The 20,605-nt window shown below is 39.1% G+C and overlaps 3 protein-coding genes across 3 annotated transcripts; 2 read left to right on the forward strand and 1 right to left on the reverse strand.

Annotated features, from left to right (window-relative positions):
- Nucleotides 1-453: 453 nt before the first annotated feature.
- On the reverse strand, nt 454-3,546 carry LOC105391085 (28S ribosomal protein S7, mitochondrial). Its single transcript, XM_011562494.3, has 4 exons — nt 3,322-3,546; nt 3,038-3,226; nt 2,355-2,589; nt 454-749 (listed from the first exon to the last, which is right to left on the reverse strand). Exons 1-4 carry the CDS (start codon nt 3,384-3,386, stop codon nt 531-533), a joined length of 708 nt encoding a protein of 235 aa, XP_011560796.1. The 5' UTR covers nt 3,387-3,546; the 3' UTR covers nt 454-530.
- A 304-nt stretch (nt 3,547-3,850) lies between these two features.
- Nucleotides 3,851-5,358, forward strand: LOC105391087 (DNA-directed RNA polymerase I subunit RPA43). Its single transcript, XM_038108825.2, has 4 exons — nt 3,851-4,147; nt 4,228-4,419; nt 4,613-4,765; nt 4,915-5,358. Exons 1-4 carry the CDS (start codon nt 3,969-3,971, stop codon nt 5,252-5,254), a joined length of 864 nt encoding a protein of 287 aa, XP_037964753.2. The 5' UTR covers nt 3,851-3,968; the 3' UTR covers nt 5,255-5,358.
- A 1,367-nt stretch (nt 5,359-6,725) lies between these two features.
- Nucleotides 6,726-20,526, forward strand: LOC105391093 (ubiquitin carboxyl-terminal hydrolase 4). Its single transcript, XM_048626784.1, has 14 exons — nt 6,726-7,176; nt 7,275-7,466; nt 8,299-8,433; nt 8,774-8,908; nt 9,449-9,552; nt 10,480-10,600; nt 10,963-11,110; nt 12,732-12,878; nt 13,498-13,664; nt 14,670-14,776; nt 15,390-15,518; nt 15,692-15,787; nt 15,949-16,937; nt 17,259-20,526. The coding sequence occupies exons 1-14, from the start codon at nt 6,841-6,843 to the stop codon at nt 17,297-17,299; spliced, it is 2,847 nt and encodes a 948-aa protein (XP_048482741.1). The 5' UTR covers nt 6,726-6,840; the 3' UTR covers nt 17,300-20,526.
- The last annotated feature ends 79 nt before the right edge of the window (nt 20,527-20,605 follow it).

A 20,605-nucleotide genomic window follows, 5' to 3' on the forward strand; every position in this document is an offset into this window, starting at 1 on the left:
CATGTGGCTCAACACATAATATGCACACACCACACAGGCTAGAGTAAGAGTGCGACATCATCATCATCAGCCAATAATCGTCTGCTGCTGGACATTGGACTCTCCCAATTTGCACCAAAATATATACTCTTTCCTATAATAACTCTACCCAAAGGTAGTCTGGAATAAATAGCGATAAGACCGCCATTTGTACCTACATATGCGTAGATTAATGTTTTTGTAATTGTGTCCGTGTTTTTTGGGTACACATAAAGAATATATTATTATTATTCATTATGGACCTTCCTCATTCAACCAATACAGAAGTTGACTCTCTGTATGAGGTGGTAGGTCTAGCGGTTTGGAGGCTGGCAGGCACGTAAGAGTGAGCATATTTTCAGCCCTACGACGTAGGGCCTACGTACATACATAATATATTTACGAATGGGAGGCAAATAAATAAAAACACCACAATACTCTTTTAAAACTCTATTTCTATCTGCACATACGTATAACAATATTAAATTATATAACTAACAATCAGAACCAATCTACTGCCACCTGTAGTGAGCGTAGGCCCTGTTAGCCTCGCACTGGCGATGTATGTCCTGCTTCCGCTTGACGACCTTGCCGGTGTTGTTGGCGGCATCCAGAAGCTCCCAGGCAAACTGCTCGGGGAAGTGGATGGTGCGCTCCTTGTCGTTGGTCGCTTCTAGCAGCCACTTGATGGCTAGGAACTCTGACCGGTTCTCTGTGATCGGCCCAGGCACCTGGAAGGTTAAGACGTGTTGATTGTCTTGCTGTTAAGCCCGCTCGCTAAGCTATGAGAGGTTTTGTCTTGGGTCTCGACAAAATTATTGACTTTTAAAACTACTGGTGAGCTCTCCCGAATAGGTCCTCTAGAGTCTCGTATTCGCTGTCTCGTGTAGTTTTGTCGAGAGTCTGGAGCTTATAGTGGGTGGATTAGTTTGGGGATTCGTTTTAAGTAGATACTTTTATGTAGGTACCATCCGGGAAATCCCTGCCTGCTTGCTGGTTTTCAAAACACTATGTATGCAACTGTGTTGAACTCGCGCCGAGGCTTCATGCGGTTCTAATAATTAAAGTAAGCCACTGGTTATTTCCCTGATGGTACGTAAATATGTTGTTAGTATTTTAAAATGGCGCTATAACATTATGGGTGAAATATCAATCAGCGGAACTGAGTTGTCAGTACATAATTTGATTGTACTTATGGAAATGGATGAGATCAGCTGTGGTATTGTGGTTGTAATTTGCATGCAAATCGTATTTTGCCGCGTCATAAATACAATAATATAATGTACTTACTGTTAGTTTGTAATGTGAGAAATAATTAATGTATTAAAGTAAATGAGATGAAATAAGTAAATTGAATTTCAAAAATTTTGTGTATCTAAGACGCGAATTACACAGAAAAGGCATAAGGCGAAGGCGCGACGCAGGCAGCACCTTATGCCTTTTCTGTGTAATTTGCGCCTAAGTGTAAAAAGTAAAAATAGTTTATTAACAAATTGTTTAAGTACATTTTGTGATATTATTGGCTGCAAATTCCACACTAGGTGAACCTGTATTGTGGAACTTATTCTTAAGTGTACCTTCTATTATTATATGTGGGTACTTATGGTTAGTACACCTTTAATAGGCTTTTACAACAAAATTATAATTTTAAGAAATGATTTATTAATGTAAGTTGTTTAAGCTGCTGGTGTTCCTTTTTGAATAAATAAATAAATAAATAAATAAGTTAGTAATATCAAGCATTTTTGTGTTTCATAGACTTGCACAAGCACACAAACTCACACCATGACCAAAAGTGTTAGTGATAGCAAAAAACATCAGGACAGAAACTGGCCCTACACTATATCCAGTCAGTCTGTTGGGAACATGGAGTAAGAGTAACATATACATTTTTTTTATTTCTATGTCGGAAAACAGATAATGCTTTAAAAAGTTTAAATACACCTATATTTTTATGTATTTTTTATTTCATACCAAATCAGTATCTAAGTCACAAAACATTGCTTAGTATAATTTGGAAAAAATCATAATAGAAGGAAATTTATTACGTCACCAAAGCTGCGATAAGTAAAACATAAAGCATGCCTAAAAGTTAAGTTTACTTGTCTTGTACTGTATGTATATTTAGCTACTACATGCAGTGAATGATAAGTAATGTAACAAACACAAACACATCCCATAAACAGTTAACAGTAGAACATAGGTCTTCCTTAAGACTGGAGAATTATATCCATAATCTCCACATATCCAATCTCACTCTTAACCGACAGGTTGGAGATATCACACAAAACAAAAAAGAAAAACTGACTAAGCTACCAACATGGAATCAAAGTTACCTGGTAAGTGATACCACCACGCTTCACTGGTGTCAGCTGCAGTAATGGCTTCGAGTTCTCTATGGCTTTGTGCAGAACCACCTTAGGGTCTAACTCAATCTTAGCCTTCTCCGCATCGGAAGACGCAAGGTGGTACCTCTCTATTTGTTTCCTCTTAATGTTCTCAAATGCTTTTTCTACTAGTGAACGGGCCAACTTCTTTTTGCCCATTTCCATTACATGATTTATGACTTTGCTGAAAGAAATTTGTTGTATTAATATAATAATTTAATAATTTCAATTTATGTGAGTAAAATATTGTGCTAGGAGGGTAGTACCTAGTAAATTGCTATAACAACCTTTTTTCAATATTATATTCTAATAAATAAAATAAAAAATATTCTTATAAATATTCTTTCACCCGAAGGTTGTCTTGAAAGAATCGCTTTTAGTGATAAGACCACCTTTTTGTACCTATGTGTTTGTATATAAGCTTTATAAAATCTGTTCTTGTCTAAACATAAAGAATATTCTATTCTATCTATCTAAATTATTTTTCATGCATGTGAATACTGAATTATGTTAGTTCCTTTGTACCTAATAGTGGTAGGACTTGCAATACTCAGGTTAATATAAATAGGTATCAATCTACACAGAGGGTTGGATAAATTATATAGGGGTGTTGCAAAATTGGTAATACTCACTTAACCAATGGATCATAGTAAGCAGAAGATGTTTCAGAGACTCCGGGTGGCTTGTAGGGTGCTTTAGCGAGGGTTGCGAGCTCACCGCTCTCGACTAGGGGGGCTTGGTCTTCTTTCCTAAACACAGGGTTCTTAAAGAAATCCGGAAAACTGGTTGGTCTTGCATAGTGTCTTGAAATTAACTCCCATCTGAAAAAGTAAAATATAATGTATTTTATTAATGACGATAGCTTGTCTTTTTTGCAGTAACTAGGTACCTACTTACTAAATTTAAAGTTGGTTACCTGGGCTTTGAAAAATTGGCTACGACTGGAACAATATTTTTACTAAGCGGTATTAGTGTATTCATATTGCTGGAAGGCTTTCAAATAAAGGCAGAAGTGCCGGTTATACTCGTAATCCTAGAATTAATGATATTTTCATTTAATTAGAATTAAATTTAACTTTTATTTTTATCTCCAACAAAAACAATCGCAAAGTAACCTAAAAATTATCCATTCTTTGACATGACCAAGACATGACATTTGTCTACTCTGTGGCTATATATATTTTATTCTGAGGTTTCAGTATCAGTAATGCTCAGAATAATAACGTCTTGGGCCGTGTAAAAAGACTTTGTTCGCGACGACAGCGGTGTGGGTGTGTTGAAATTTTTTTTGTTTATCGCGCTAACTACCCACATCACTCCCGCTAGCGTCGTGGTCGCGGCCTGAGGAATCGCTCAACCTCAGAATAATAATATCAACGGCCAAGGACCAAGTTTTTACTCTGTGTTATAAGTCAACGTCAAGACTAATCAAGTCACTTACTAATCTGTGAATCATCCATTTTTGATTGATTTATTTTGGTTTTTCTACAAATTCTATTTATACAATTTACATTGAATTGTTTATTTATTTACTGATAACATTTGTTACATGATTTCTTTAACATGTCGACTATAATAAAATTCGATCTTAAGGAATTAAAGAAGCTCGCTACCAACAAAGACTCCTGTGTTTATGAAACAAAAGTAACCCAAAATTTAGCTCTTCAACCGTGGTGTTTAGGGAACCTAAAAGAGTCAATAAAAAACCTACTGGACTATAAAATTGGAAAATTTGACAAAGAGTAAGTCAATACTACTATATTTAATTCATCCAACTTCTACAAAACAGGAGTATAATAATTATTAATTTTATTTTTTTCAGGTTTGATGGTATACTACTGAGTTATAAAAACCTGCATATTCTGCAGAATGTAGGATCGATAAGGAACGACAATGCGGACATACACTTCCAAGTACAGGCGGACTACTTCATTTTCCGTCCTCATGTTGGCGCTATGCTGAGAGGAATTGTAAACAAGAAAAGTGTAACACATCTCGGCATTCTAGTTCACAGGTGACATAACAAATTGATTCGTTAATTTCTAATTATCTGTATTATTAGTACCTTACAAATGGAGTAAAACCTATTTTAATGTTTTCTCCTGTTTCCAAAGTTAGATAAATAAACACTATCATACAAAATAAAACTTCAGCTATGTGCTGCATGTTGCCCACTGATTCATTTATTTTTTATTTTTCCTTTTCAGAGTGTTCAATGTGGTAATTCCCCGACCTACTGAGCAGCCGGGCAACAAGTGGATAGGGACAAGTGTACAAGAAGGACAGGAGGTGGTTTTTAGAATAGTGGTCCTAGACCTCTTTGGAGCCCTCCCATACATTAGAGGGGAATTAGATGAAAAGTAAGCCAATTCTTTAGATAATTTAAAAGATACACCTCACAGTGCTAAGACTTTTAATTCACTTCAATTATTGAGACAAGAAGAAGATTTATTTATATTAAGGTGCAAATTTTGGATATAAAAATTATAATGTGTGTATTTTTTTCCAGGTCTTTAGATGGATTAGATGGGGGTGAACCAGCTGAACCAATACCAATTACATATGTAAATTTTGACAAAACTAAACCCACTATTTACAAACAAGATAGTGATGAACTGGCTCCAAACGTAAAAACCTCAAAAAGAACTTCAGAAATCAATGGAAAAGCTTCAAAACACGATAAGCAGTCAGAATCCACACACAAGTTAAGTCCAAACAAAACTACCACAGCTGTTAGCCAAGACAAAGAAGATAAGAGTACTGAGAAACCTACAAAAAGGCTAAGCAAGTCCAAAGAGCCCAGTTTAATACCAGTAAAACTTTCGAAGAAAAATAGAAAGGAAACATAGATTATTATATTAAATACATGAAATTGAATTTAATATTATATGTGTACAAAATTTTATGAGTACCTAGATATCCACCTATTTTAAATAAACTTTGTTCTAAGCTAGGTATGTTTTTCAATCTTTATTTTTAAAAATTATTGATGTTAAATGAAGGATATTATGGCAGGATTATTTATCTATTACCATAGTAGTAACAAGATTCATGTAAGTATTTGGTGGTAGCAGTAGGGTAACGTAACATACCTAGGGACATTTTCGACTACCCCAACTTTGAATGAAGCTATCGCAGCGTACAACTAAGATATTAATGTGAAATTTTCTTTATTCGGTAGGATATATAATCTATTATCATTAGTATTTGTGCTAAAGCTTTAAAGTGGCCAGATTTTATTAAATTAAGATAAAAGTAAAAAGGCTTGTTTTGACCCAAGGTACGTTACACGTTTGTACCTTGGGACACTGTTTCCTATAGCTTTGTACTATGGAAAATGCAAACTTCTAAATAACGCCTTATATCTCTGTTCTTATTGATTTACTGCATCTCTCTTCTGTCTAGTTTCACTCTGGCACTAATAAGAACACAGATATAAGGCGTTATTTAGATGTTTGCATTTTCCATAGTACAAAGCCATAGGAAACAGTGTCCCAAGGTACAAATTTAATCGTGTCCCAAGGTACAAAAAAGCAATATTTAACCAAAGTTTAAATATCTTTATTTTTAATTAATAGGAATCTTTCAGATAATTGCCATGTCATAAAATTAAATAACTGAAAAGTTATACGTGACATCCATGTCTTTATTTTGAGCATGCGTCAATGAGATAAAGCAACACAAAAAACTATACAAAAGCTACTTTTGACCCCAAAAAACTTCATATTGTCTTCAACACACACTCGATGCTGGTATGATCACAAGACTCACTAGTTTTTCCAAGCGAGTAAAATACTATACCTAGGGTAGAATTTTAATGTGTTTATTTAGCCGGTTTTTAAAATACAATCAATGTCCCGAGGTACAAGCGTCCCAAGGTACGTTACGTTACCCTACGTACTGGCTTGAGACGAGTTGAGCCCATCACCCATCATAGCTAGCGGCCTATGGAATACATATCTTTAGATTGGGAGTGGATTTGTGGTATCGGGTATAATAGCAACTGTTATTGCTGAAGCGTCAAACAGCTTCATATGAAGACGCCCGCTAGCTTCGTGGACGTGTCGTTAGGGGTGAAAAGGGTCTACTCACGAAGAAAACTATAGTTGTACTCTATGAGAATTGTACAAGTGAAGACACCAACGGCAGCGGCTACAACGTGTAGCACAAAATGAAGTGAGCTAAGAGCTCTGCACCCATATTTCTTAGCAAGGAAAATAAGTAACGAAATGATTAAAGTTTTCAAAAAAAATAATTATTCCGAGCAAAATAATTATATCATGGATATTCTGTAACCATAGACACAAAGTCATGTGAATTAAAAAAAATGGAACAAAAATAAAATGGCGCATGTCATTGACATATCAACCAATTTGTTTTCTAATTTGCTATGAATGTGTTTTTACTGTTTAAATTATAAGTATTTTGTACTATTATGTCTTCTAATAACTTGTCGTCAGTGTTAAAATCATGTTCAGAAGGAGAGCTTATAAATGAAGTATCGGAAACCACAATGACTCCCAAGCAAGTGGAAGGGTCTCGATTAAAACGTACTTTTACCTTGCCCCGGAATCCCTTTGGGACAGCAAAACCTAATACTAGCAAGAACAAAAGTAGTACTATGGACAGCAAACCTTCAAGCGCGAGTTCTGTGTCTGGGGAAGCGCCAAAAGAAGAAAGTGGGTTCGAAAGGAAATTGTTCAGAAGACCATCATGGAAGAGGTTTTTGAGCAAAATAGCTCAGCATATGAGTACAGTGAACGTTTCCGGGGTAAGATACACAACTTTTCCATTGTTTTGAGTGACAAAATATGTTACACATATCCTGTGACCTTGATATCTAATATCATAAGCACATTGGTTTTCCAGGTGAAACCAGCTCCAGTAGTGTCGAGTGGAGAGCGGGTGCCGTGCAGCGGGGAGCCGCCGTGGCCGCCGGGGGCCACCCCCGCCGCCACCGGCATCAAGAACCACGGGAACACTTGCTACATGAACGCGGTCCTACAGTGCCTTTCTCACACAGATGTCATAGCCGAATATTTCGTACTAGACCACTACAAGGTAACTATCATACATCATTTTGCGTAAACTATGTGTAAACTACATAACATTGTTACATCATCCTGACTATGACATCAATTTAGTATGATGCAGTTTTACAACTGTGACATCCTAAATATACAAATGAGTTTATGCTAATGGGTAATCACTACTTACATTAACACAACTTAATTACCATATTTATATAAATTTGTCTTTAATGGTGATTGTTGTGCTGGTACAGTCAGCTGCAAAAGTCGTTGATATTTTCTATTCCTACCAACTTTTGACGATTTATTATGATAACCAAAAACCAAAGCGTGAGGAAACCTGCATATTTAGATCGAGCACATCTAGATATGTGAACCCACCAACCCGCAGTGGACCAGCGTGGTGGGAAATGGTCCAAGCTTAGGTGACAAGCTTGTTCATATTAGGAAAATTGTGCAGTGACTTCTTCCGTCTTATAGTGCATCAATATTTTGCAACTTAGGATCTGTATAACGACTTTTGCAGCTGACTGTACATAAAGGCTCTCATATTGTTAATTCCTAAAATTGTTCTTTTATAACCAGCAGCACATTCAGCACCCATCATAAATAACATATCATACTTCATACCTACTTATGTTATAAAAGAGAAATGTATCTGTGTGTTTATAACAAAAAATATACTAAATCAATCAAAAACACTTTGATTACTATACAATCTTACATAATCCCTGCTGTAGGCTACTTATTACCTCAGAATTCCTGAGGGAATCCTTTAAAATCAATTTTATATTGGAACTTAAACCATCAAATACTACACTCTACAAACATTTCTGAATCACTCATTCAAACTCTACTTACAGGTGGACCTTCAGAAGAGGAATAAGATAAACTCCAAGAAGTATGGTACTCGGGGGGAAGTGACGGAGCAACTCGCCTCACTGCTAAAGGCTCTGTGGGCCTGTCGGTACACGCCTGACTTGAGCACTGCTTTCAAGGTAAATTACAACAGCTTTTATTGTATTAAATTGCCCAAGCTATATATGTTAGTCCTATTGGGCAAAGAAAAGGACTAATGAGTTGTTTATCAGAAACCTAAAAAATCTGAGGTTAATCTGAGGTTCCTAGGAGCAAATGTGTGTGCTGAGTTGCACTCTTTTGTGAGCTGATTGGTTGAACTGTATCTATTTCTTCCTTGTGTTATGTGAATTGGGTTTTATGGAACAAATAAATGTAATTGTATAAGTAATTTAATTCAGTTATCACATTATATAAATGTAATAACCTGTGTTTTTCAAAATCTTACATTAATATTGTATGTAAATTCCATATTTTCAGGGAGTGGTGGAGCGTCACGGCACCCAGTACCGAGGGAACAGTCAGCACGACGCACAAGAGTTCCTGTTCTGGCTTCTGGACAAAGTACATGAAGACTTAAACACTGCCACTAAGAAACGATATAAGACTATAAAGGTACTTCATTTTAAAATATTTGCATTTTGATTGCTAAGGTTGGCAATTTTATTAATTAAATTTCATTGGATACAACCCATACTATAAGTCAATAGACAAAATCTATAGAATTTCAGTATGGGATACCTCTAACACCGTAAAACTAAAAACATCTTCATAATCTTAGCTGAAATGAGGTATAGTTGTCAATCTGCTTGAAGAATGGCACTTGGTCCGCACACTATAACATGAGGACAGGAGAGGAGGGTACATCAGCTGCACTGCAGTTTTAAATGAGTATGATGGCAGCTAGAGCCCGTAACATTATGCTAGAAGTCCTATGAGATGCATGTTATGTAATTTCTATTCTATTTTATTCTATTATGAGAAGTGGGCGAAGTTCATGTACGTACGTGGCTCTCTCGAGTGGTACCTTTGTACATATCCCCTTGGATTTCAGCTCAGCCAGCTTAGCTCCCGAGTAAACTAGAGCAGCAAGCCAGGATGTTGAAATAGCTGAATTATGTTATGTAATTAAATTCCAATACTGTATGATTTCAGAACACATGCGGCAAGCCGGACGAGGTGGTGGCGGCGGAGACGCTCGCCAACCACGCGCGTAGGAACAGCTCCTTCGTGCAGGCCGTGTTCCAGGCGCAGTACCGGTCAGTCTAACATCACTTCACTATAATTTATGCTATCATCACGACCCATTACGTCCCCACTGCTGGGGCACGGGTCTCCTTCCAATGAAGGAAGGGTTTTAGGCCTAGTCCACCACGCTGGCCAAGTGCGGGTTGGTGGACCCCAACACAAGGAAGCTTGTGCTGAGAGAGTTGTCGGGTAAGTGGGCAACCCGACTGTCAGATGTTTTCAAGCCGCCCGAAGGCCTCTGACTAGGCTTAACGACTGCTGCCGAAGCAGCAACCGGGACCCACGGCTTAACGTGCCGTCCGAAGCACGGAAGCGTCCAGAAAAGCACCACTTGAAATTGGTCACCCATCCAATGGCTGACCGTGTCAGTTGTTGCTTAACCTCAGCCTAATTTAAGCTATATTTATGTTTATTTATTTTTTTGCACATCTTTGTACCAGTTTTCCTGTACCTCCTGTAGGTTGGCTGGTTGAAAATGCTATTAGCATTAAGCCCACCTTTTGTGCATTTATTTTATATTTGTAAATAATTAAAAAATATAATTATAGTATAATAGCTAAGTCGCGTCTGTGTGTATGTATGCATTGATTATTAAAACTACATAACGGATTTAGATACGGTTTTCATAATAAATAGTGTGATCTAAGAGAAAAGAAAAGGTTTATAATGATGTATTTTTTATCCCGAAATTCCCACGGGAAAGCCTACCACAAGAATGCAAAACTCATAAGCTAAGCTAAAATAGCTAAGAAAAGCTGCTGATATCTATAACTATGTGCTAATATGTATATTAATCGGTTAATCTCTCTAATCGGTTAATCGGTCTACCCCCCAAACCCACCACATAACCCGTCTCTCTCTCCCCAGGTCGGCGCTAACACGACCCATCTCCCTCTACCCCCCAGCTCAGCACATAACCCATCTCTCTCTACCCTCAGGTCAGCACTGACATGTGCCCAGTGCGCGCGCACGTCGTGCACGTTCGACCCGTTCCACTGTGTCAGCGTTCAACTGCCGCCGCGCGCGCCCGCCGCCGTGCCGTCGCCGCTGCCCGTTCACGTGAGCACTAATACCCTTCCTTCATGGGAAGGAGACCCGTGCCCCAGCAGTGGCGTGATGGGTTGCGTGATGATGACACATATTTATGTAAACATTTAGGACTCCATACAAATTTAGTGACCAAATATGACAATTCGTGACCTTCTAAGGGCTAGCTAAAAACCAGCGCTGTGGTCTTATTGTGTACAGCACATGCTGAGCTGGTCCCCTTTTTCTAGGAAGAGCCCAAAAAGCCAGAAACTTTATCTTTGTCCTTCCGCATGCTAATTTACCTCACTGGTGACCGGTTCTTTGGCCAATATAGCTGGCACACTGCCACCTCAACTTTTAATCTTAACAATATCCATTCACCCCCCAACCAGGTGGTATACGTGAACCAGCTCCCCCGACAAGTGAAGATCGGCGTGGAGCTGGCGGCCGCCGCCACCATGGAGGAGCTGGCGGCCGCGCTGCACTCCGACACCGGCATCGAGAGGGACCACATCGTGCTGGCCGAGGTCAACGACCAGGGTGAGTATAGTGAAAGTCACTGGAGATGACCACTGAGCTTTAGGTCGCCTTGAAGACCTGGAAGTTGCGTGGTGCAATGGCGTAAATTAAGGTCAACTCTAGTAAAAGAGTATAAAATGAAGGAAGAATGTACACGTGAATTAACGGTTGGTGTAAAAGGCGATGTACCGTTTCAGTATCACTACATTGTATACTAACAAAACATACAAAATTCGCTTCCCGCGTCTGTATGTGCCTATGTAATATGTATACTTACACCCATATTCTAAGTCATTTCCTTCACTTAAGATTCTACTTCACTTGTTGAAGGATCTCTCACAGAACACTTCAAATCGGTATTCTAAGTCGGTATTTTGACATTCCTTCAAAAAGGAAGCTAGAATGCTAGAAACATTTCGCTTAGGATTTTTTTACGTTCTATAGCTAATTAAATCATTTCCGGTCTCATTTTCTTTTGTCTATGGTAGAAATACGACTCCTTTTCTTGAGATTTATCAACACATTTCGTTCTACGCAGATGCTACAATCTATGACACGGAATAAATAACTTCAAATCTTCAAACAATGTCAAAAAAAATTTGCAGTAACGAAACGTGTTTAGTGTCATTGTATAAAAAAGAATAACAATCAACATTAACATCTATGAAAACAATTTCTTCACTCCTGCAGTTTTAACAGCGTACCTATTAAAATCGTAATCTTTAGAAATTTCCTGTGATATCTAATCAATAGGTGAAAATGAGTGGAAGTGGAAGAATTGACTAATTACATAGTTTTTTTTTATCTTTAATTATTTAATAAATATTTGATTATTTGTTGTTCTACATTTCCTATGTTATTTCTAAAGTTTTTAGTCAGGTAGAAGCTGGATGAGGAAGACTGATTCGTTGATTATTATGTAAAACATTGTGATACTTAAATAAAACATTTTAAAGAACCTACCTGTTATTTTTTATTACAAAATCATACATATAAAAAAAAGTAAAAACGATAAAATGTTTATTTAGCTAAATACTGTCTTATTTATTTAACAAAAATCAAACTTTCATATCATACCTAATTAAAATGCCTAGTTATAATGCACGCCTTATCATGCTACATCGCGCTGCGTTTTTTAAAGGGTTTTCAGCATCCCTTATGTATCGCCGTGCCAAGAAATTATATGGTTCTCCTAAAACGTATTCAATAAATTCGTCAAACTCCGCTATTTCTATCCTTTGAGTATCTATAAGGTAGCTAAAGAGGTACCTTCACTTTGACAGTTCATTCCAAAACCTTGAGTAAGGAAATGCTTAAGTGAAGGAGACTTTTTACGACTATAGCTACCGAATTAAGGAAGAAACCTTAAGTCAAGGAAATTATAAGGAAAGGAAGTGACTAAGAATATGGGTGTTAGATCCTGAACCGCGAAGTAAGTCCCGAAGAAGTCAGAGGAGACTCGCAAGCGAGCCACCCACTTATCACTCATCGTTTCGCCCTATTTTCAAGACATAGAGTGTAAAGTAAGGTTCACAGACTTTTTATCCCGAAATTCCCACAGTCTTTACCTACCTTTTAGAGCCAAACGAAGCTCCCGGGAAAATAGATAGATAGATAGATTTTAACCTAATTTATTTTTCAGGTTGGAGCTCCGCGCGCGCAGCATGGGAGCCGGCGGGCACGGACGGTGGAGCTCTATACTGCGTGGAGGCGCCCCCGCTGCTGGGCGCGCCGCCCGCGCCCTACCTGCTGCTGCTGTGGATCAACCTGCTCGACGACAGGCGCTTCGGTCAGTACACCACCGTCACCGTGAGATGGCCTAGTATAGTAGACACTACCTGCTGCTGCTGTGGATCAACCTGCTCGACGACCGCCGCTTCGGTCAGTACACCACTGTCACCGTGAGATGGCCTAGTATAGTAGGCGCCACTGGAGATGGTACCTGCTGCTGCTGTGGATCAACCTGCTCGACGACCGCCGCTTCGGTTAGTACAGTGCGGTCACCGTGAGATGACCGCCCATTACAGTACACACCCGGCTTTCTGGCGTGAGCTTGGGTGGCTTAATAGCTAGTCACCCCATAGGTATTTTAACGCATAATGGCCCACCTTGGAGGCTAAATGCGGAAAATCAGCTCGCCGATAGATAGATAGACAGTACACACCCCCGCTGCTGGTACCTGCTGCTGCTGTAGATCAACCTGCTCCACGACCGCCGCTTCGGTGAGTACACCACCGTCACCGTGAGATGGCCTAGTACAGTCTGCTCTACTACAGACAGCCGGCGAGAATGGAGCCGTCATACTCTTCCTACATTATCTTCCTATATTAAGGATAATGTAGGAAGAGTATGCACTATAAAGGTTTAATGTCATTAATAGTAATTATCACTCAACCATTATCCCACAGGCTCCCCCTACGCGATGCAAGTCCCCCGAGAGACCTCCTACGCTGACCTCCAGAAGCTGATGCTGAAGGAGATGTCAGGAGTAGTGGCGGAGCGTGTGCTGGAAGAAGCACAGACGACGGGGATCTACCGCGCGCGCCTCGCGCCCAACACATACCTGCAGCCCGAGGTGAGTAAACTATACCATAATAATATATTATGTTACAATAGACAATAGAAGCTTAGGTTTTATTACGTAAATCGATAAACAAACGAACGGGACGCAATCGGTACGCATAATACAACTAGAGAGAGAGTCAACACAAGAAACAACACCTACCTGCAGCCCGAGGTATGCCCACTGTGCCGTAGGTTATAGTAGACATGCTGCCCTGATCTTCAGGAGCTGATGCTGAAGGAGATGTCAGGGGTCGTGGCGGAGCGAGTGCTGGAAGAGGCACAGACGACGGGGATCTACCGCGCGCGCCTCGCGCCCAACACATACCTGCAGCCCGAGGTGAGCCCACTGTGCCATAGGTTACAGTCTGTAATAGACATGCACCAACGCCTGAGTAGATATGCTCCTCTGATCTTCAGGAACTGGGGACACTCTCTATATCGACGAACGAACGAACGGGGATTGTCAGGCAATTAGCACGCTTTATACAATGAGAGAGAGAGAGAGAGAGAGAGAGTCATGATTAGCGCTGCATGAAGGAGATGTCGGGCGTTAGAAAGAAGCACAGATAAACTACCGCGCGCGCCTCGCGCCCAACACCTTCCTGCAGCCCGAGGTACTACTACTGAAAACCTTGCGTATAAAGTGCGCCTCTAGCGGAGACTACCATGAAACATTTAACAGATGATTTACGCATTATTATCCAGAGATGTGGGATAAGCCCCAATTTCGGCATACTCGGTTAGATCATAACCATTAATTATACGTCATATTAAATTCACTCAAACAGCAACAAAAAACATTCATTCAAACACCATATTAAATTCTTGACAGATGTGTCAAAAGTCAACAACTAATCCCTGGTTATGATCTAGCCGAGTATGCCGAAATTGGGACTTAACATTTCAACTGCCTTGTCATAGATCTGCCCCGACCCTTTCGTCCGCCTACTGACATAATATCTGTTCACATCACGATTTTTATCGTTTTCTTGACATTATAAACGTTAACCCTCAGTTGCCGCACCCGCTGTTCGCGCTGGACGTGGAGCAGGCGTTGGTGTCCCACGAGAAGTACCCCTACCTGCGCCTCGAGCTGCTGTGGGACGCCACCCACAGGGACAGGTTAGAATAGAACAGAATATCTTACAATTATTATATTTTACAATTATTTGTCCATTGCTATAATATTACTCTACCACCCTTTCAAAGGCTCAGTCACTGAGGAGAAGAAATGGCGGAAGAAACTCTTCATGGTTAGATAATAATACTGGTGTATGGACATCTCACACACGGCCATCCAAACCCAAGCTAGGCAGAGTCTGTGATATGGTCATCGGAAAGCAGATATATCTACCTACACAGATGCATAAATAGATGCATACGGATAATATACATATTAAAACACCCAAGACCCAAGATTTTCTGCTTATTACTATACTACCATTACTACCGGGTGAACTTGATACCTATGTGGCCACCTCAAGTCATAGATTTGCTGAGTTTGCCTTCAGCACCGTTGGCTGGTAAAAAATGCTCATAGCATTGCGCCCACTTTTTGTACATTTTTATCCTATGTTTCTGCAATAAGGAGTAAAATTAAAAAAATTGTATCTTGTGAATTTAGTCGAGCAGTACACAATCCATTAGATGGCTTAATGCACCGAAGAAAATAGAGTTTAGGACCAAGGTGACAAATGACACAACCTTCTCTAACTATATACATTTTATTCTACAGCATAATCCGCGACTCCGAGGAATCGTGCGAAGTACACGTGTCTGCGCACGCGCCGGCCTCGCTCACTCTCGACGCGTGTCTACTGCACTACACGAGGGCCGAGCAACTGGCGCAGGAGGACGCGTGGAGGTAACACACAGACGCACAGACACACTGCACTCACAACACCTCATAGTGACGTCACGTGTCTGCGCACGCGCCGGCCTCGCTCACTCTCGACGCGTGGACGTATAGTACAATTCACGAAAGATAATGTAAGTAATGTAAAGTTTTCATAATTAATTGTTTCTAATATTTCGCAGATGTCCGCAATGCCAGAGGTACATGCCGGTGGTGAAGACGCTCGGGCTGTGGTCTCTTCCCGATGTATTGGTCATACATCTCAAGAGATTTAGACAGTGAGTTACTTTTACTTTTACCTCTATCAAGATCCCGTGTAACGACTTTCAAAATCATCTGTTAAATGATTTTTTTTCTAATTTCGTTCACCATTTGTACACGTATTTATCATGTATGTACTATAAATAGTTTTATAATAATCATTCGCTCCCGTCACCAGGCAAGCAAAATGCAGAACGAGCACAAAACTGACCACAATGGTCGAGTTTCCCCTCAACGACTTCGACATGACACCTCACCTGGTGCGGCGCGGGGACTCCCCCGCCCGGCGAAGACCTGACGATGACCACATGTACGACCTGTTCGCAGTCTGCTACCACCACGGAGACGACCTGGAGACAGGCCACTATACGGCAGCATGCAAGAATCCCTACGACAACCACTGGTATAAGTTCGACGACTCCAGAGTCGCACTGGTCGAAGATGACAATGCTTATACCGAACTGGTCAACAATACTGCGTATATGCTGTTTTATAAAAGGAAAAAACCTAAAGTGACGCACTCATGTTCGGTTGATAACCAATCAGGGCACTGGGCGTTGCGCATGCCGCGGCCCGCGCGCAAGCTGAGCGAGCCAATCAACGAGCTCACAGAAGTTAAGGAGGAGAATGTAGACGCCATCATAGAGTGTCCTATAAATGAGGGCGAATCGGAGTCTGAAATCACCGCTCCAACACACAGCCCGTCTCCCTCCCACAGTGTCGCCAGCCTGCCTGATGATGACGTCACAGAACACACATCTCCAGAAAGAGTCACCACAACCATAGTGCACACAAACGTCATACAATCCCCTACCCTTCAGCGACCTCTGGTGGTCGAAGTGAACGGCAACGTAACAGACGACGCGAGCGAGACAGAAAACGAGAGCGTGTCCATCGAACCGTACATACACAAAGACGTGCACGTCAACCCTAAAATGACGCCAGTGGATTCGCGGCGGCCGCGATCCGTTGACTACCCGTCTAAACCCACGGCTGGTGGTAGCAGGGACGCTAATAGAAACTACGAGAGTTCCCCGCTAGTGGCCAGTATTAATGGCGTGGAGTATCACCCGACTACGGAGGATCTAGTGTTGTCCATGTTCCAGGAGACCAAGTTCATAGTGCCGCGGCATGGAGGACACTTGACCGCTGATACTCATAGGACTGGTGAGTGTTTGTTGAAATTTTCAGCTTATACCTACATATAATTTGTATTTAATTACACATGATCAAGAATAGGCTAGCTAAATGGTGCCTTCTGCGACATTAAAGTACGTTTAACAGAGTATCAGGATAATACGAGTATTACCAACTAAAAACTATAATATTTTGGTCAAATTTAAAATTAAATGTTTGAAAAAATTTGGGTTGTTGGGTGTTGGCATTTTGTCAATGAAACTTATTCATTGCCCGTGAGTGTATTAATTTATATTCCATTCTAAAAGTCGTACCAATGACTGAAAACTAACAAAAGCTTTACATTTACAGGGGAAAAGGCACCAGTATGGAAAACGCGCATCTCCACATGAGGACTGCGGGACAAAGCCTAGTTAGTACTAATAGAGTTAGTTCAATTGACACATTTCATATACTTTGTAGCCCCGACATCGACATCGACACTAGATCTGCGAGTTAAATTCAGCTGACTGTTAAATTACATGTATCACAGCCCAGTTTATTTAGCTTTTGTTTACAATGTCTAGTTCTAGTTCAAATTAACAGCCTTTGGCCTTTTAGGGATTTGTATGTTAAGTATACAGTTTCTGTAAAGTGTCGATATTAAAGCAGTTAAATCATTGATTAGATAGCGTATAATAACCACGATTTTTATAACTTATATTTCTTTATAAATACTGTTTACTGCCACGCAGAGAACTTCGTTCTTCGAACATTTAACTAAATATTTATTTGGCAGCTCTTAATTATAATTTATTTAGTATTTAAAAAACAGTTGGATTATTTCTTTGTATGTATGTACCAAAGATAATAATATACTCACGGTATAATTTGACAATCATGACTTGTTTAAAATGTTTATTTTATGTACGTTGTATTATAATATTAATTTATTTTATATGTGTACCTATGATGTTTCGTAATCTTAGGTAGATATACGTTTAAATGTGTAAGTATAAAAACGAAGTGTACATTTAAAGCTATAAGCTGCTTACAGACTGAGTCGAATTCTCAGGAGACCATGAGGATCTGTTGTAAAAATTTAATTAGACCCAGAGTAGTTACTTTCCTTTATCATTATGACAAAAACTAGTTACAGTTGGTCTTTGAAGTCAAGTTCTAGCTTCTGGTGAGCATAATCAAGCGAAAATATATTATTTCTTTATTAACATTGTTTACATTAAAACTTATAAATATTGTTTTCATTAGCACACATAGCACGGGTCACAAGACCAGCTTGACAAGACGTGGTTAAAGTTTTGTGTTCGCTCATATCGCGCGGCTTGGAGGGGCAGCGAAACTTACTAATAGCGTAGTAGCTTGTCCCGTGCTAGGTATGCAGATGTAAACTTAGGTAACGTTAGGAGCGTTCGACTCAGCCTGTATGCTACCATACGTAAGTTTTGGGCTTGATAGTATCTTAAAAATATTGTACCACATTTGTGCCTTTGCCCATGGTCGGATGTTGTGATAGGTGACTCGCGCGTGAGTAGACTGGCGAGTCGCTTGTAATGAGACGTTTCGTATGAAAAATACAATACATTTGATAGTTTTGTGTAACTTTCAGCTTTGTAACTCTTTTCAGCTAGGAACGGTTTTTAAACGAACGAAGAATGATCCTTTCGTTGCTTTTGAAATGTTGATTTCTGCTCGTTGATAAACGAGTACGATTGATTTAATTAGACAAAAAAATAGGTATCTGTAAATTTTATGTGTTTTCTTTGAAAATTTGTCAGATTGAGATTGAGTTGTCCTAAGTTGTAACAAGATCATCAATGAAACTAACCTGAACTTTGTACTTGTTAGCTGAAAATGGTTATAATCAGTTTTATAATCAGTGTCTCCAGTCGTACAAATTTTGTATATGAAACGTCTACTAATTAGGTAGTTAGTACGTATATATGAATTGATTACTTACTCATATTATAGTTAAAGTATACTCTAGAATGAAACAGTTAAGATGTCAATTGGCCGCCGACTACATGGGATTGCAGCAGACGGCGTGTCTCAACATCACTACTGGGGGTCTAGCATAGGTTTGATAGTTTGGCGAAAACTATAAAAGTTTACGTTTTCTCGCCTACTAAGTGGCGCCTCTTGCGTAAACTGTCATGAAACTTTTGACAGATAATGTATGCGGATGACAGGAGAAATCGTAAACTTTTTTAGTTTTCAAAATAGCAAATCCCAGAGGCCCTGGTTTCTATGTATTTTATTGACAGGTCGTCGAGCGTCATGTCGCTAGCTACCAAATGAATCCCATAGAAACCAGGTGAATCCCATAGAACCCAGGGGGTTTACTCTCTAAATGGTTCGTCGATTTAGAGAGTAACCCTCCAGCAGTGACGTTGCGATACTACATTGTGTGCTGCTACCTCATGTCCGCCGCCAATTAGCACCTTTAGACTTTAACATGTCCTCGTTGTGACGTGTTGGAATTGCTTATTTTCTTTTTTAATACATGATGTTGAAAGCGGCTTCCAGTGATGTTTGCAAGGTAAAAATGTGATTTAACAATATATATTCAAGGTACAGAATGTATTGTATATATCGGCCGTTATATTATTTATGGATCACAAAATTGTAAATAAAATAAAACAATCTAAGTATAATTTGATTGGTGAAACTAATGTAAATAGGAATAGGTATTTGAAAATTATTTTGATACTTGCACCTAGCTGTGGTATGCACATTTGATATGGTTTTTTTATATTAAGTATAATAGTTTCTAAAAGACATCTTTTGTAAGTTCACAATTTGTTTTCAGTGTAATTGGCCTAATATTAGTATTTGTGATCCATTATACTCGTATAATTTTGTTTATTTATAGGAAATACCTACTTTGGTCATATCTTTCCTGCTTAATTCAGTCTGGAATATAAGAATATAATCTAAACAGAGTGGATTTTATCAGTGAATGTAAAAAGGTACTGAACGATAATGTGTTAAAACGAAATTAAGCAAATTAAAATTGTCACCAAAATCACAAAGTCATCCAAGTATGCATGAAAATATTGTATTGATGCTTGACCACTAATAAATATCCACTCTTACTGTATATTCGAAGTTACGTACGTTAACACGAAATACTATTACTATCTAAATAGATGTAAAACAGGGTGTACTTACTTAGAAAAGTAAAATAATGTCTTAAATTTCGAATATGACATGGAAATATCACAATTCACAATATCGTAAAAAATACCCGTAACATTAAACGTACACCCTGTATATTTCAATAAAGCTAATTAAAGTATTGAATTGAATGTGTTCGTTGAAAACAGGTCCTTGTATGGAAGTCATGCAACTAGATTTTGTAACATTGAGCCGAGCTTTCGTTTTTGTAGACATGTTTGCTTGTGTATTTTATTCAAGTAGGTACCATACAGAATGACTCTTTTTATACATTGACACAAATATATTCGGTCTGGTGTCAAATCATATAAAGTTGATTGATATATTTTCTATTTATAGTGTAGTAGAAATACTTCTGGATGCCTGTATTAAGTTGTTGTTTTAATTTAAAGATGTTTATTTTAATCTCACCAAGTTATGTTAAAATATAAGTGTTATGTACACATTTGACGTGTTTTATATGCTTAACTTATATTAGTAGTACCCGTTCACGTAAATTTCTATGACAATGTCAGATGCATAAA

Source organism: Plutella xylostella, chromosome 17 (genome assembly GCF_932276165.1).
Source record: "Plutella xylostella chromosome 17, ilPluXylo3.1, whole genome shotgun sequence".
Classification (NCBI taxonomy): Eukaryota; Metazoa; Arthropoda; class Insecta; order Lepidoptera; family Plutellidae; genus Plutella; species Plutella xylostella.

Bases quoted from the DNA above. Each gene is read 5' to 3' on its own strand.
- LOC105391087 (XM_038108825.2), top strand. From the start codon at position 3,969: ATGTCGACTATAATAAAATTCGATCTTAAGGAATTAAAGAAGCTCGCT. The intron at 4,420-4,612 runs GTGACATAACAA...TTTCCTTTTCAG, and splicing joins CTCGGCATTCTAGTTCACAG to AGTGTTCAATGTGGTAATTC. The intron at 4,766-4,914 runs GTAAGCCAATTC...ATTTTTTTCCAG, and splicing joins AGAGGGGAATTAGATGAAAA to GTCTTTAGATGGATTAGATG.
- LOC105391085 (XM_011562494.3), bottom strand. From the start codon at position 3,386: ATGAATACACTAATACCGCTTAGTAAAAATATTGTTCCAGTCGTAGCC. The intron at 3,227-3,321 runs GTAACCAACTTT...TTACTTTTTCAG, and splicing joins GCCAATTTTTCAAAGCCCAG to ATGGGAGTTAATTTCAAGAC. The intron at 2,590-3,037 runs GTGAGTATTACC...AATTTCTTTCAG, and splicing joins TACTATGATCCATTGGTTAA to CAAAGTCATAAATCATGTAA.
- LOC105391093 (XM_048626784.1), top strand. From the start codon at position 6,841: ATGTCTTCTAATAACTTGTCGTCAGTGTTAAAATCATGTTCAGAAGGA. The intron at 7,467-8,298 runs GTAACTATCATA...CTCTACTTACAG, and splicing joins TCGTACTAGACCACTACAAG to GTGGACCTTCAGAAGAGGAA. The intron at 9,553-10,479 runs GTCAGTCTAACA...CTCTACCCTCAG, and splicing joins GTGTTCCAGGCGCAGTACCG to GTCAGCACTGACATGTGCCC.